This window comes from Lissotriton helveticus, chromosome 10 (assembly GCF_964261635.1).
Source record: "Lissotriton helveticus chromosome 10, aLisHel1.1, whole genome shotgun sequence".
NCBI lineage: Eukaryota > Metazoa > Chordata > Amphibia > Caudata > Salamandridae > Lissotriton > Lissotriton helveticus.
This window is the reverse complement of record NC_136071.1, coordinates 367,689,706-367,707,444: the sequence shown is the minus strand read 5'-3', so window position 1 is coordinate 367,707,444 and position 17,739 is coordinate 367,689,706. Positions and strand designations below refer to the sequence as shown.

At 45.4% G+C, this 17,739-nt stretch overlaps 1 protein-coding gene and 1 long non-coding RNA gene across 3 annotated transcripts in view; both read left to right on the top strand.

The window, feature by feature from the left end:
- Positions 1–17,739, top strand: part of LOC144784005 (GTPase IMAP family member 7-like) — a 574,682-nt gene that overhangs the window by 407,265 nt on the left and 149,678 nt on the right. For both annotated transcript variants that reach the window (XM_078662716.1, XM_078662717.1), the window contains one exon: positions 5,749–5,808. In XM_078662716.1, coding sequence (XP_078518842.1) covers positions 5,749–5,808 — 60 coding nt within the window. The remainder of the gene's footprint in view (positions 1–5,748; positions 5,809–17,739) is intronic.
- LOC144784007 (uncharacterized) lies at positions 9,321–13,272 on the top strand. The gene is made up of 2 exons (XR_013601610.1): positions 9,321–13,045; positions 13,100–13,272. It is a non-coding gene; the product is annotated as an uncharacterized LOC144784007 (long non-coding RNA).

The window sequence follows — 17,739 nt, the reverse complement described above, 5'->3', positions numbered from 1 at the left end:
GAGGACTCCATGCCCGGTGAGAATTCTCTCAAGGAAATTCACTTGATGGACACTCTGGTAAACGTCTCTGCCCCAGGAAAATCCTGCTCTCCCAGTGACCCGGCATTCCCTCAATTTCTAAGTAAGGCTGGGAAATTAGTCGTCCCGGTGTTACTGAAGCTGATTAACTCCTTTATCTCGACCGCTACGGTGGAAACATGCCATGGTGAAGGCGCTATCGAAGAAACCGAGCCTTAATCCCAACATTCTTGGAAACTACCACCCTATCTCCCTTCTCCCTGGGATCAGTAAAATGCTAGAAAAGCATGTCAATTCAGTTATTTCTCCCTTTCTCGAATCCCAAAATATAGTTCACCCCTCGCAAACTGGATTCCGCCCCCAACATGGGACCGAAACTGATTTACTGGCAGTGGTAGAAAAGTCCAAAATGTATATTGACCCAGGTGGATCAACAGCTATCATCCTTTTGGACCTCAGTGCCGCCTTCAACACTGTAGACTATGACATACTGATCCACAGGCTGACGAATGTTGGATTATCAGGCGGTGTTATCACCGGGCTGCAGTCCTTCCTTGATAATAGGACTTTCCAAGTCTTTGACGGCATTCCACTTAGCTGCGGCGTTCCCCGGGGTTCGTCCTTGAGCCAGACACTGTTTCGTTTTTATATGAGTCCTCAGGCACAGATTGTCCCCCCTTTCGGGATTGAAATTATCACCTACGCCGATGACACCCAACTAGTGGTGGCCTTAAATCACCCAGAAGACACCTCGCGCTGTCTAGGCCCCTGCCTGGAAAGAGTTGCTAAATGGATGGAATTCTCCTTTCTCAAATTGAATGTAGACCAGACTAAGCTTATGTTGCTGGGTAATTTACCCATTTTTGACATTGGCTCAGCTTGGCCAATCTGTCTTGGCTCTCCGCCCATGCCCAAAATCCAGATCAATAGTCGGGCATGTGGTTAGATCGGTCACTCACATTTGATCATCAGGCGCCAAACTGGCTGCTTCCTGCCATGGCATTTTATGAATTCTCCGCAAAGTTCCCCAGCTCCTCCCCTTTTCAGCAAGGAGACTCATTGTCCAGGGCTTAATCATCTCCAGCCTTGACTACAAACGCTCTGCATCTAGGAGCCCCAGGGGCTATAACAAACAAATTGCAAGTTATTCAGAACTCTGCAGCATGTTTGCTTCTTAAGATTTCCAACAGCCACTCTGCAAGACCTGCCCTGAAGACTTTGGACTGGCTCCCGATTATAGAAAGAATACAATTCAAATCCTTATGCATTGCTCATAAGTCCTTCTGGAAGAAAGACCCTCCCATCATCCGCTTCATCATCTCCCCCTATCATCCTAATAGATGCCTCAGATCAACCAACCTCTACTTAGCCTCGGTCCCCAAAATCAAAAGGATAAGAATTGGTGGCTGGTCCTTCCATTACACTGCTGCCAAGCTGTGGAACACCCTCCTCGTCCATCTACATTCAGAACCTAACCTCCTGTCCTTCAGTAAACTATTGAAAACATGTTTTTGTTTCAAAACTATCCTACTAAGCTGCTGTGATCTTTCTGGTACCTCTGCTAGCGCTGGGACGCCTGCGGGTAGCCATGCGCTCTACAAATACTCCTAACAATAACAATAACAATTCTGTCTCTGTCGAGACGATTCTTGCTTCGAGTTCTGTCATACATTCCCCAAAGGAGTAACATGCCTTGGTAAGCTTCCTCACCACCCCTTGCACCTTCCATAGTGAAGACTGGGCTTTGCAACTGTCTTGTCGCGCCTCTTCATGGGGCCTTAAAATTGCCTGATAGATGGCCTCCAGTGTGGGGGATCCAGAGCTCTGGTGCTCTGTACAGTCCCTAGAGGGGAGCTGGTAAGTTGCTCAGTAGGTGTACAATCCCAAGTGAAAGCCCTGCCCCCTGAGATGCTCTGGCTGAGTTTCTTACCCAACTTATGGGATGTCAGGGCCCGGTCCCCCTTACTCTCCTCAGGATTGATATAATTGTTGGGTTCGCTAAACTCCGAGGAGGTAGCAGAACCATCAACAGACCATTTAACCCCATCTGAGAGCGAGAAAAAACAATCACTTAGGGCCAGATGTAGGTGGCTAAATACCGGTCGGTAACGCCAAAATTCTGTACATTTCAATGTTACCGACCGGTATTTAGCCATCCCTAATGTAGGTAAGGAATCGGTAAATAAGGAATCGGTAAATACCAATTCCTTAATTCCGATTCCGTATTGCTCTTGCATTTAAGGAATCTGTAATACCGATTCCTTAAATGAAATGTAGGAAGCAAATTAAAGAGTGCTTATGAGCCTTAAGAAATCGGTAATTACCACCAACTTCAAGTTGGTGATAGTTACTAATTTCCTTTAAAAAAGCGCTTTTTTCCTTTTTTAAATGTGCCATGTGGCACACATCCATGCCCTTAGGGCATGGATGTGTGCCACATGTGCACACAAGCATATTTCAGGGGTGCAACAGGCACCCTTGAAATACTTCCCGGTATTACCAATTTGGTAATACCGAATCGCTAATACTGAATGTCTTCATATTCATTCCTTTGGGCCTCCAAGCCCATATAAATGAATGGGTAGGTATTCCTTATTACCGAATCTCAATTACTGATTTGGTAATAAGGAATATTAAGGATTCAGTATTTTTTACTGAATCTTTACCTACATAGGAAATACCAATCAATTCCTTAATACCGAATCGGTAAAATTCGGTATTAAGAAATCGGTATTTCAGATTTACCTACACCTGGCCCTTAGTCCCTAATCAGGGTCACATCTATCTGTCTCATCCCCTCCACGGTGTACCCGTAACTGTGTAGGACCTGTGGAGAAGTGTGGCTCAATGGTTAGAGCGGCAGACTCTGATGCAGAGGTCTAGCCCTGGACCAGGGTTCAATTCCCCACCTCGGCGGGTCTTGGGCTCAAAATTCCACAGACCTGATAATTCTCGCCTCGGTGCCTATTCCAATCTTGGAGTCCCACTCTGCAACTCTGGGCAATAGCTTGCTTAATCTCCACAACGGCCCCCACAACGCTAAGGATGCCTGGCCTCCACCTTGGGGTGCCCAGGAGTGGACACCTCCCAGGGAAAGCCAGGATGGGTTCCACAGCGGTATTCGTACAAGCGCCTTGAGACCCTTGCGGGTGAGTAGTGCGGTATACAAGTATCAATTTACATTTACACCTGGTGGTTGATTGCTTCCCCTCTGGATTACTGACTCTTGATTGTTAATAGTGGAAAAACTATTGGGGGCAGCCTTAATATCAGGTGCTGGGGGGGGCCAGGAGCTTTACTAAGGTTCTCGCTGAATACAGTTATTGAAGATGTAGAGCCCCCCTTGTCCCCCCCCTACTGAGGCCCGGCAATAGAGGAGAGTGTAAAGTTGCCTGCACCATTCCACAAGTAAAAAAACCAAATGTATCTGGAAATTTGATGAGAAACCATTGATCAGGGTGTCTTCGTACAAATACTTAGGCTTCCAACTGGATTGCCACCTCAACTACACACAACATCTTGACCAAGGCCGCTTGAAAGCAAAACAACTGCTCTTTGCATTTAAAAGTCTACACCAAAAGCTTTCAGGTTGCTCAACAGGGCATTTGCTCAAAGTAATCGCTGCTAAATTTCTACCCTCCATCGCATACGGCTCAGAAATATTGAATACCAAAGATGCCACAGCTCTAAAAACAGCACAATCCACCCTGTTCAAACGTTTGTTCTCGATTCACCGATATATCTCTCAAGCCCAAATCCGACTGGAATATGGATTAAAAAACCAGCAGCCAGCCAGACAAGGCGTATTAGTTAAATATTACTGGAGGATGAGAGCTGCCGAAGAGAACACTTTAGCATATCGCTGTTGGGTGGAGATTGAAATGCAAACTAGGCTAAAAAACTCTATCACATCAGTGTTAAAAAATTCGCTCCAGGCACTACAGTTAGAGGATGCTTGGTTGACCATCACAACATTCTCCGGATTTAAAAAAATCGTGAATAATACGATCAAAAGAACATCCCTATTAACCGACAAAACTGCAATCGCAAAAAAAATCACACTTGGTCAGTGATACAATCTTTCCCATATTAAAAAAAGCATTATTTGACATTGTTGAGGCTCGGGGTATACCCTACGAAGGACCTAACCCCCAAACGGAAACACACATGGCCAACTAAAGCATACCGGCTATGTAGACAGGGGGACGAGTCCTTGTTGCACCTCATATGTATCTGCCCTGCACTACTAGTAACCAGGAAATCGGTTTTGCGAGAGGCATTAAGAAACGCACAAATAAGGACATGCAGAGCGGCAGTTATGAAATGCCTCGGAGGCACGTCTATTCAATTATCCTGTAGAGCCAGGAAAATGGCTGCAAAAGAACTGGACAAAAGTAGCAATTTAACATAAGCAGCTTGTAACAATTGTACACAGCTATTTATCTGCTCTGATCCTATAATCTTTTTTTGTATTAGCAGCTGACGGCAGAACGGCTTCATTATGTTACAAACTCTTGGAAAAAGGAAGCATAAAAATGTTTTAATTTCTTAATTCACCGCCTGTTGACACGATTTAGCTCCAAACCCCTTTTGTCTTTTCACCCTCCTATATTTCCTGTCTCCATTTAAATCCAGATTTAAAATGTTGATTTTTGGTTTTATGAAACATGGTGGTACGTCCACCCTTTTATGATTTTAATGAAATCAAATAAAAGTATTTTTTTATTTTGATTTTGATTTTGCCTGCATACCTTCTCCTTGTTGGTGGCAGGAGGACTCAGTTATCGACTCCCTTCTGGGGGATCCGTCCTTAAGGGTTTTCTTTACCATCTGTGCTTTGGCAGGGCTATTATTCAACTCCCTGGAATCTGTGGCTCCTTGCCGCTGCGGCTGAGGGTCTTGCTTGGCAACTGATCCTCAAAGAAGATCAGCAACCATGGGGTTTGCCATCCGGGAGGTCCCAGTGGCCCCGCCCCTTCCTTTCTTCTCCTGCGGGAGATCCTGGTCTTGCAGGCCGTGGCATTCGCATCTCAGCCCCCGTGGTCTCTCTCAGCGACTCAGCCGAGCCCTGAGCGGCCTTTATGGTAGAACGAGCACTCTTTGCCATCGCCGCTCCAGCAGCAGTTTTTGGACTCATCAATGAAGCCACCGATGTTGCTGTGGAGGCCACGGCGCAGGCAGCACAGCCAGAGTGATCTAGGGCTGCCGCAGTGAGCCACTGCAACACCGTCAAGCCTCCGAGAATAAACACCAGCTGTGGACAGCCTCCTGGAATGCCCACATGTCTTCAGTCAGCATGGAGGATCATCTATCGCTGTCAGGTCAGTCCGTGCTTTACTGGTCATAGGTCAGCATGCTGCAATCAGCCGCCTCAGAGTCCACCATCTTACTTCTCCTCCTCATTCTCACCACAGAGGATCAATAAGACGAGTTTCCAAAGCACATTTTCCCTCCTTTGTTAGAAACTCCTACTCTAATATCCTTCGGGATATTTCCATATTTCCCATCGGATGCTTGACATATATTTTTCTGTAGTTCCTTGTATTCAAGTTTTACCAAATAGTCATATTGGGCAAGTGTAGTGAAAACAGGTTGTCCTTTAATGGGGGTAAGTTGCAGTAGGTCTCTGTAAGTATGTGCAGTACTTATTACTTGTGACACATTATTTATTCTTTTTTTATGGTTTATTTGGGAAAAAGAGTCTTCTAATAACGCTGGTCTTCTTCTTAGGTGTTGCAGAACCTGAACCTCCCGGCATGCAATCGCCTTCAAAAAAGAAAAAGTTCAGAGGTAAGTGTCTGACATAGGGTGTCTATCAGTATCTTGACTTAAAACGGGGGAAGAGGGAAAGTTGACAGTACAGGTACACCGGATTAAAGTCAGCTTTATAGTCCCCAAAACCTCATGCAATTCTGGAGTCCTTGAGTAAGCAACATTAAACACAAAAAATCTGGCTCCATCACTTGTTGTTTCCTGTATGTTTTGTCTTCACAACAGGACTAGGTATTCTGTTAAAATATCCAGCGAGTGCTCTAAGCTTGAAAGGCCAGTAGCCTAAGGAAGGAAGACCCTCTCTCCATGAGGTGTTCTGGCCATTAAACAGAACGCTGGTCCCCCTTCCTTCCCCTCCTGCTTTATAAACCACCAACTCCCAGGTGCTGAGTAAATGTGCCGGAACCTGGCTGAGCCACATTCCACGTGGAACGTAGATGGGTGATGTATGATGCCAAGGGTCTCTCTGCTCCTTCACATCTTCCTGGGAGTTGTGGGGGCATCGGGTCCCTTGAGTCTTCAATCACTTGTACTAGAACTATGTTGCGACATCTGCAGCTTGGTCCAGCATTCACGAATGCCTCTAGGGTTTCCTGATTCATGGCCCACCACCGCACCATACCATCAGTTTTCTGAGATTCCTGCTCGGCTCCCACTTGCTCAGTATATCGTGTAGCAGTTTCAAATGTTTCCCACTCTTAGTTGCGTTTTCTGTCTTAAAGGGACCGCAGCCCTTTCTTGTTGGATGTTCCGCCTCCCGCTTCCTGTGAGGAAGTCAATAATGTTGGGACCGCAGCCCTTTCTTGTTGGATGTTCCGCCTCCCGCTTCCTGTGAGGAAGTCAATAATGTCACAGCTAGCTTTGAATGATTTTCGTCTAAGGGTTGTAGAGAAAGAGAGGAGTGAGGAGATAAGGGCTCGACGAGCACTATTTGCCCTGCAATCATGTTGCTACCCATGTTTTTACTGGTGTCCAACTGACACATCCACTTCCCCTAAGATATTCCCACTCGGTCAAAAGGGGCAACCTAGAGAGAAAATCCGCATTACAGTTCTCATCGCTCTTAGTGCCAGACTTCCAACCTGAACGTTTGTACTTTTATATACTTCCTCAGCACCCTAGGATTTTAACCCATAGTGTGACTCATCCAGGTTAAAGGGCATGGTCAGTGTACAGGATAAAGGCCTTGCCTTCCAAAAAATATCTTAGTTTCTCTATTGCCCTCGTAATCACTAAGCACTCCTTTTTGATCACTGGGTACTTCTGTTCTCTGGGAAACAATTTACAGCTTGTGAAAAAAATTGGCATTTCAAGTCCCTCCTCGTTAACCTGAGACAAGATGGCTCCTATTCTGACCTCAGAGGTGGTTTGGGGTATACATTGTAAAAAATTGGGAGAGGTGAGTATTGGACTAGAAATGATGGCCTGTTTCAGCATCGGGAAATCCTCCCTGGCTCTTAGGTAAAGGGTTGCGCAGTTCCCGATTGGTCAATCCCTTGTTTAGTAGGTCTGTTAGGGGGCCTGTTATGTCAAAATACTGAGGAAAGAATCATTGACAATATCCCAGTAGGACAGGAAAAAAAAGGACCTCCTTTCTATTTCTGGGTAATAGGGGTGACCATGATAGCACAGATTTTCTCTTCTTGGGGCTCTATTAACCCATTGTCTAGAACGTACCCCAGGTATTTTACTTTAGTGAAAGCCACCCATTATTTCTTTGCATTCATATGTAAATAACCATTTACTAATTATTTAAGAATGTTGTGCACATGACAGAGGTGCTGTCCCCATGTTGTACTGAATATAACATTGCCATCAAGGTAGGATGATAAATAGGCCTGGTGTAGCATTTTATTCATTAATCTTTGAAAGGTAGTGGGCGCTCCATGAAGCCCAGAAGGTAGGGTTGTGAATTTAAACAACCCATTGGGGGGTAGGAAAAGCATTTTTCCTGATCTTCCCATCGAAGTATCACTTGCCAATAACCTTTTGTTAAGTCTAACGCCGTGAGAGGGGCTTGCAGGGTATGCCTTGAGGGGGCCTGGCTTCTTCCCAACATGCTGAAAAGCACCAGTGCGAACCCACAGCGCGGGGCTTACCAAGTTGCAGCGGTGGGGTAGTTGACCTTCCTGGACCCACAGCACATAAGGGGAGTCCTTCCCCCAATGTGAAAAGAACCAGGAGAGGTGCTTGTAGAGTCTGCCTCAAGGGGGCGTGGCTTCTTCCAGATGCGCTGAAAAGTGCCATTGCAAACCGGCAGCGTGAGGCTTACCAAGTTGCAAAGGTGGGGTAGTTGCCCTCCCTGGACCCACAGCACATAAGTGGAATCCTTCCTCCAATGTGAAAAGCACCAGGAGTGGTGCTTTCAGAGTCTGCCTCAAGGGCGCGTGGCTTCTTCTTGATGTGTTGAAAAGCACCACTGCACACATGCGGCACAGGACGGGCTTTGGCCACACCTGGGCTAAGGGCGGTCCCGTCCTGCGCCCATTAACGACAGGAGGAGACAGGGCAGGGCCACCCTAAGATGCAAAATGCTGCACATATTTGTCCCAAATAGGTTTGCCCCAAGTATAATATTCTAGACAAGTTGCTCTCAACGAAAATGCACTTCCAAAACATCATTGCGCAAATCAGCAGGCCTGAGTGGCTTTGATGTACAGCCACTAATGTACTCTTGATTCATCTACTGGGGTTTTACACTTTCTGTATTATTTAATGTGAAACGTGGAGCAAACCTATTCGGGACAGGTATGTGCAGCAGAACTACCAGCACCATAATGCATCTGATAAACTCACCTTGAGGCCACTGGGGGTGGAATGTATTTAATTGCAAACAGGTGTCAGTTCTGTTTTCCATTGCATCACTCCGAACTGGCCTGTGAACAAGAGCTGTGTAAGCTTGAAATGCGTAAGGCCTGACCTATTGAATCTGGTGTTCTTTGCTGACTTTGCTGTGGAAAAAGGAGAAAATAAACCTATTTTGGCTGTGCATTTTTGCCGAGGGCAACTTCTTTTGAATAATTGATACAGCCTGTCCAGCCGTGAAAGTACACTGTGAGAAGTTGGCCTGGTATATGCTGTCCACTATTTAAAATGGGCACCTTGCCCCAGTCCAAACAACCATGTGATGTATGAGGTCAAAGATAACCTTTAGAAAGCTATCTTAGTGGTAGTTGTGGAGAGCAGCCTTCAGGCTTAATCTTGAAGGAAAGTAAAGCAGCTTGTTCTACCAGAATATCAACTCCTATATTGACTAAATGAAAAGATAACCACACAGTAGTTTAGTTATATACAAATATGTATTTATTAATATAGCACTCTCTAGTATCCTCTACACGAGGATAGAACACAAAGTACACAAAATGAGATCAATGGAACAGTTGTAAGTAGCACAATTCACAGTGGGCTCTGGGGTAGACAAAACCATATACTAAAATAGTGTGTTATAACAATCATGACTTGGGTCAAGACAAAGTCTAGAGCACGTAGAATCGCTGGGACCCCAAGGAACCACCCAAGGTGAGTAGATAGGGACCCCACGGAGGACGAGTACAGTGTGTTAACCAAACCGCGGGCTCCGTACAATGCTTTTGGGAAGTCACAGTTACAGTTTTAAAGTTTAAGGACCCTTCTAGGAGGACTTTGAAATTTAAGAGGTTAGAGAGTCGCCCCACCCGTAGATACCATAGTACCTGAGTTACGTATTCCAGAGGAGCCAGGTGCATAGGTCTGAAGTGGTGTGGGAAACCGCTGTCGTTCTCAGTGGAGGGCTGTGAAGAAGTACTGCTGCCGTAAAGGTGAAAAGTGTCCGGAGAAATCCTAGTCTGGATTCTGGAAGGAAGGAACCTAAAAGCAGAGGGGACATAGTCTGGGTCACTTCAGAGTGAAAAGGGGTTCGGTAGACAAATGCCCACCGATGGGTGTTTCAGGGGCGAAGAAGGGATGCTTGACTCTGCATCCACGAGGACAAGGAGATGTCGAGGATGACCTGGAGCTGGAGGTGAACTGTCCCACGAAGGATAATGAGTGCTGAGGGGTCGGTATCTGGCTGGATCACCAACAAGCCTTGGCAAAAGCAACACATGAAGAAAGGTCAAGCAGGTTACGGTGTGGACCAGCTAGGTTCAGGAGACTCATCAAGCAATGAGAAGTCAGGGCACATCTGGAGCAACCAGGAAAGCCCAACAAAATTCCAAATGACACTTTGGGAGACCCACAGGCCAAAGGACCAGGAGTCGCAAAGAGACTTTGAACAAGATTGCAAAGTACCAGCCCACGTGGCACTCGGTGCAAGGAGGCTGGAATTCTTTGGTGCAAATACTGCCCCGGTCAGGACTACATGGAGTCCAATGCACAAGCTTGGGAATTATCAACAAGCATATGAAATTGCAAATGGATGCATGCACAGGGGTTCGGGTTATGCGATACCCACATGGGATACTGGCCTCAGACTTGCTGAGAGGGCAGATTGACCTCAGGGACCTTCGAAAACCCACCTCCCAAGTTGCTGAAATCTTCGGAGTCCACAGGAGCTCAGGAGTAGCAGACTGGTCAGTTGTGTTACAGTGCCTGTAGTTGTAGGGGAGTGACTCCTTCACTCCAAGGGAGATTCTTCAGTTGTTCTTAATGCACCACAGGTCTTGCACAGAGCCTATATGGAGCAAGGGCACAGACAAAGCTTTGGACGGACAGGGAGACAAAGTTGGGCCCAGTCAAAGTCCAGCAAAGTGCAAACGGTGGAAGGTCAGTAGCTTCTTCTTGTAGAATCTTGTCCACATAAAATCCAAAGTCTTACAGACAGGTAAGCCCTTTTGTACCCATGGGAGAGGGTTGGACAGATTCAGGGGACCCTCCTAGGGGAGGGTCAGGACAGAGGGGCGGTTACACCCTTGTCTTTTGTCCAGTGTGGCACCAGAGAAGGAGCCAATGGCTCCCAGAAGTGGTTTGATCTGGACTATGCACAGGGACACCAAATATGCACCCAGTGCAGTCTTTCGGGCACTCTCAGAGTGGACCCACCCAACCCCAATACACTAACTTCTGGGTGGAAGGTGGTCACACCTCCCTTTGACAGGATGCCTATTGTGCTGCCTTCCTCTGCTCAAGCTTGGCTCACAAGCAGGAGGGCAGAAATGTGTCTCTGGTCAGCAGCATCCATTTTGTGCTTTCGGGGTCAAGAAGGCTGGCACCAGATAGACCAGTGACCCCACGAAGCTCGCTTCTGAAGGGTGGAATCATACCTTCCACAACAATTACTGGTGTGGAGGTATGATTCCAAGGTGTTTGATGCTAAACACAATAGGTTTCTTTGCAGCAGTTTTCGAGATAACATTTACAGCGAGGTTATAATGCACCTCTACCTAATGTCTGGCTGAGTCACAGACATCCCGGGAGAAAGGTCTCTGAAGGCTGCAGAGGGGCTCTGCTCATGCAGGGGTACCCTCTCACTAAAAACTCAGCATCCTGCCTTCAAGATTGATAAGGCCTGCGATAGGGGTGACTTATAAGTTTTAAGTGTAGTGACCTATAATATACTGAAACTATATCTAATGTAAGTGGTGCAAGCACCATCTTACAGAGGTTGCAAAAGCAGACCTGGAGTTACATTGTGCATGGCCTCTCATGGGTGGCATAATACATGGCTCAGCCCATGGGAGGCCTCTGGGGTACCTAGGCCCTAGGTACATGGGTACCATGTACTAGGGACTTATAATGGTACCCCAGTATCTATTCTGGAGTGTACCAAAGTACATGTGTAACAATTTAAAGGAGAAAGCAGATAGACTGATGTCCTGATTAGATCCCAGTCAGACATGTCAAAAACAGTGAAACATCAAGCAAAAAGCGAGGGTAACCATAAGAAGCAAATCCTACTTTTCTACACAACCCCCCCAAACGAAAGGACATGAGACTAACCTTGACCAGTTGAGTCTTCATCTTCTAAGTGAAAATATCTGAAGAGTCCATCCACAGTGGCATGGTTTTTTGGTTTCATTTATTTATTTATTTGATGAGGTTTAAATAGCACTGGCTAGACCCAAAGGTATCAGAGCCCTTTACATGAGGTTACATTATTACAAAGTTACATCAGTTACAAGTTACACACTGTTCCTTTATAGCTGGAGGTTGTACAATAATATGAGTTATTAGCGTGTACGATAGCCTGGAGAACACGTCCTAAGAGTAAAGGAGGGTAGATGGGAGATGGTAAACAGGAGGGAGGGATGCAGATTGAGTCAGGCAGAAAGCCAAAGAATCAAGGAAGGGGGAGGTGGGGGAGGGAAGAAGGCGCAACAGGTGTGGTAGCAAGCCTCAGCCAGGCCTACTAGTGCAAGGGATTCGCCCTTCTCTACACAGAGTCCTTAGACCAATAGCAAGAAGTTGGCACAGAAACTGGAATAGAAAAGACAGAGTTTATTAAACCTCGTGAGGTGGAACTACATTCACAGAACACCCTTCGGTATAGTATGAGGTAGCACACTGACTAGAAGGAGCTTGGTCCTTTTATACCCCCACAGGGGATGAAATGAAGGCGGTACAAGGTACAGAGTACTGGTTTCAAATACATATAAGGTCATACAGAGAGTGTGCTAACAACAAGGGGGAACGTCTGACAGTCAGCTAATTCTGGTGGGCACATCTTGACTGTTACAAGTTGGAGTCAGCTGTATGCTCAACTGAGCATGTGCAAAGCAGAGGAGACTAAACATATCTTGTCTCTAGGCAGATTTCAAGAGCAGTTGACAGGAAGGTAGGACAGAGCACATGGCATACAAAATGGCTGACAGAAATACAAAATAGATTCTGTAAACGGACAAGATAGTCTCTAAATACAAGATGTCTTCTGCTAATGCTTAACCTAATCATTGCAAAGTTACCACAGACGACCCTTTCATCATTTGCTGAAGACATTCGTCTGTCTAGGGTAATCTGGATCTGCATCCTGTATATTGATGTTCATCATATCAGTAACTTCACTGTTTAGCATTTGTTGTTCTTTTGTAATACGTCTTTTTGGCAGGTGTACAAGAAGTGATGCACATAGAGCAAATCATGGGACCACATTGTATACAAGTACAGCATGTAAATAGTATCACCAGTAGTATACATAGAATAGTCAGCAGTTTCCAGCCCCAAGTAACAAAGAGTGTCCATATCCAGTTTGAAAATGTCCATGTACCAGCCTCTGGGTGAATGTCTGCAGCAATCTTATGCAGTTTAGAGATGGCGTCATAAACTGAAGGTGAGGGGTCAGGTATAAAAACACAGCAACTGCTACCGATGATGCGGCATGTACCACCTCGATCAGCCAAAATCACGTCGAGCACCATCCTATTTTGGAGTGCTACAATTCTTGCAATTTGCAGTTCTTCTGTAATGTTCCCAAGTGCCATAGCTGTCTGATTAGTGACAGCTTCCACTACATGAGTCAATCTTCTGATCTTTCTACTATTTAATGCAGCACCCACAAAGAAAAACAAACCCAAATTGAAATCGACATATTGTTGCAGAGCGGTGTCGGTCTGGTCAATCTCATCAGTACTTGTTGTTCGTTTATATCTATTCATAGAAATATCATTGTACAGCTTCAGGTCAAGATGATATGATGCAGGTGCTAAGAACACAGGTGCTAACAAAAATGATATGTAGCATACCCCTGACCCTCCAACAGGTAATTGGTAATATCCTTTATTACCACACAAAAAGTAGGTGTTCTGTGATGATATAAAGCTACTATTATTCATGCCCTCAATGTTTAATACAGTAATACATTCACTTCATCCTACAAGAATTCTCCCAACACTGCCAATATATAAATCTGCTTGTGCTCTTGTTACAGATATCACAAAAAGTCCATTGTTTTTAATCGTTCTCACATTTGTGAAGACATATGGTGTCGAAATATTGTCCGGTTGGTATTCATCCCATTCCCATTTAGTCCCTTTAGCTTGAGGATAACCATTTTTATCTTGGAAGCATTCTTTATTCAATCGAAAAATAATTCCACCTACTGAAGGTTTCCCATAAGCAAAAAAAGGGCATACCAAGCTTGACATGAACCATTATGAGAAAACGGTAGAGGAATAAAAGGCGTTCCTCCTTTCTTCTGGTGTGCAGGTATCATCCCACACACCCAACAGTTGGTAGTATTTGAAGCATTATGGGTATGATGCAACATCTGAATGAATGTGTTATTCAGATAGGACTGTCGATGTTTCTGCTCATGATAAGGAAGAGTATAGTAATGATGTTCCAGTGGAGCTGGAGTAGTTGCAACAAAAAGCTGTCGAGCAGGAACTGCTTTTTCAATTAAGCAAGTGGTTATTGCCAAAACCACCAGGGCAACAACAAACCCTACAGCACAAATCATGTTCCTATTCATTTCAATGACAACGATGCTCGATCTTTCTAAGAACCTCTTGAAAACAATTGTTGGAGCTCTTATCACTTTGGTAGCCGCTGATTTCTTCACCACGGGCCAAGACGGGTGTCACTACACTAATGCAAGGCTGATCCCCCCCCTTGCCTCATTGGCTCTCCGTTTCACTAACCCAGGGTGGTAGCTCAACCAGTCTCGTTCAAAACTGCAGATTCTTTTCTCTGTCTCAAATTGTATCGCGATGCTCCAGGAATCGTATGGTCCAGGAAGACTGTGGTTCTGAAAATCTGGATTCATATAATAGTACTGGACTCGAGAATAAAAACTTCGTCGAAATAGGATGAATTTGGTATCAAAAGACCGAGAATGACGAGTACATCATGTACATGTATTTTCGGCGTATTCGAGTGACGATTTCACCTCGAAATCGTCATTTACATTCTGAACCCTTAGCTCCCATTTACATGTTGCCCTTTACATAGTTCTTAATCCAGTTGAATTTGATTCCACAAGGACACATACTCCTTAATCGACTTCTCCCTGACCTCAGTACAAGTTAGAACCATTGCCCCAGGCCGAACTCGTTAGGTCAGTTCCCTCCCAGTGGCCGAGCAAGATAGCATCAAGGCTCAACCAGCCATAAAACCATTTCAGCACGCACACCTGCCATATCTCGCTCACTTCTTTTTCTCCACTCCTTTTCTTTACTTGCTTTATGATGGGGAGGTGACCGTTTTTATTGGGGGTCCAGCGATATCTGATGAAATGTTGGGCCTTGCCGGATGATTTGTTATGGGCAGCACGACGTGAAATATGTACATGTCATCATGACTCTGCTTTTCTTTTGTAACCAGTAACTATAAATGAAATACCACGAATTCAAAGAATGTTTGCCCAAGGCCGAATATCATGTATAAAGAGAGAAGCCTGACTTCGTGAAAGTGTGCAGTCTCCTGAGAATATACCCGTGTTGTACTTCTAGGACCCTGTTACCTTGGTTGCAGCCAATAAACTAATCTTTGACTTCACCTCGAAGACTCTGAGTTTCTGTAGGTCTGATTTAGGAGAACCCGAGGTCTCTGGGTGTTGATTCCCTGACACCGCTGGGTTACCGGTTCTGTGCCGGTTCTTAAAAACCCAGTACCTCAGTTGGCGCCCAGCGTTTGGGGTGATTCCAGTGGTACCAGTCAGCCTGAAGATCGTGAGGAGCTTCGTGTGGAAATTCCGGAGGAGGGCCCACCACCTCATCGACCCCTGCATGTCGACGTTGCCCGAAGGTCTTTGCTGCGAGGTTCCCCGCTTCCCGACGGCTACGAGGACTGCTGCCCTGGCTATCGCCCTGATGTTGGACCCTTGAAGTTTTCGGTAGAGCGAAACACTGAGACGAGTCTTCTGGTGACACCATCGATATTTTCAGTTAAGTATAAGTGGAGCGTCTCCCAGTCCTTAGTTGGACTTACTTTGTGGTATCTTTGGGATACAAAAGGTTTTGTATTGGTACTTGTAAGCACCATAACCGAAGGACTCGTGTATTCACGAGAAATATCGTAATCGATAAATCCTTCGAAGTTTTGGAACTAGACTAGAGAGCGAGGATGCCTAGTCTTAGACTTGGGAATTTGTTTTGTCTTGGTAGTAATAATAGGGACTCCCGATTGGAGGACTCATGTCCGGTTCCTCCAGTTGGAACTCCGACTTACGAGCTATATGTTAAACATGGGGTAGGCCCCATCGTTTACAACGAAGTATGGATTAAATACACTAGGAAAGATGGTGTTTTAAAAGGGCCCCAATATGGTAGCTTTGATTCTGAAATCTTAGACAACCTTGAAGTTAAACTCTTCAAAAAGAAAGCCCGGCCGGCTATGTTTGACTCTTTCCGCTTATGGCGCAAAGAAGTCAAACAAAAAGAAATTAAATTAGCTAAGAAAAATAAGAGAGAAGGAGGACTTTCGGTAATGCAAGCTGCCGTGCAGTTTAAAGATAATGAAGAAGAGCAGATAAATGAGCAGTTGCACAGGCAACGTAAAATGGCAATAGATAAGTGTTATCCAGTTTTGCCGTCTCTTCAGCAAGAGGCAGCAAAAGAGCTTGAAAAAGACCCATTAATGTCGCAATTATTAACTTCACCACCCCCCTATGCGCAGAATGCCACAGCACCCCCGCAACCTTTAGTTGCACAAGCTGCGCCTCCTGCTCTTCCACAGCACCCACCAGCTGTTCTTCAGCTGGCCCCTACTTCTTCGGTGCAGCCTCCTCCAGGCCCACCGACCACTTCTGTTTCACCTGTGTTTTCTACGATTTTGCCTACTGTACTTTTTACATCTCCTAATGCTCCCTCTACGTTTCTGCCTAGTACCACATCTATTTTCCCTGATACCTCTTCTGCCATCTCTACCCCCGCCTTATCTCACCCCGTTTTTCCATCTGTTTGTCCTTCAGTTTCACCTTCCATTCGGCAGAAAATGGCCAGCACTGTTACTAATCTTCTTTTACCTCTTTTCGGGTCGCCTGCTACGACCCCTAACATAGGAAGAAGACAGTCGCGAAGTCAACTGCCTGATTATCAAGAGAGAGATTCCCTGAATAGTTTAGCTCGGAAATGGGTCATGGACACTGCAAAATATGATGTACAGTCTGTCATGGAAGTCTTCCATCAATGGGAAGCAGCGACACAGAGATATGTTTTCGAACAGATGTGTGTCTTTCTTGGCGAGGATTTAGAAGACAATGATCAAGAATGCATCCCACAAGAGATGTGTCGTGTACGATTTAAGTTTGGAGAGGGTATGATTGTAGGTCCCGATGTGGAAAAGGCAGTTGAAATGTTATTATCATATCGAAGTAAGGGAAACAGTTCTGGGTCACCATCGGAATCTAGTGCATCTAGTAGGAAAAAGGCACGACAATACCCTATGAGAGAAGTTCCCCCACAGTGGAGAGAGGGTGACGCGACTGCTGTCCCACCTGTCCTGCCACACTTTCAGCGTGTATGGGTACATGTCCCATGGAAGCGAGCTGAAGTTTTAGCACTCAAACAAACATTACAAGATCCGCGTAAAAATCCTGCAGGGTACTATAAAGAATTGTCGCAAACTGCTGGGTCATGTATAATGAATTTGGCCGATATCGATATGTTATTTGGGAACGTTGTTCCACAGCCTTTATGGGGTAAAATTCGTCATGTAGATCATGACCAGGAATTAGGTGACACGTGGGCTAATATTACTGCTGCAGATGCACGACAAGTTGGTGGTGCCAAGCCTGAGCCTCTGATAGCAGAACTACCTGGTAGAATAGTAGATTACATGAAAACGATAATGCCTGCAATACGCGTAAATTGGGATAAGTTATCTGCATGCAAGCAAAAGAAAGAAGAAACAGTTTCAGATTTCTTCACCAGATTTGAAGAAACATTCATTGACCATAGCGGTCAAGATATGACCACAGAAGGTGGTCAGAGATTGTTTGTCGATAAATTCGTGCACAATCTGCTTCCAGAATTGTGTAGGAAATTAAAAGATTCAGAAAGTTCTTGGGCAGTCTCATCTTCAGCCCAGATATTAGCT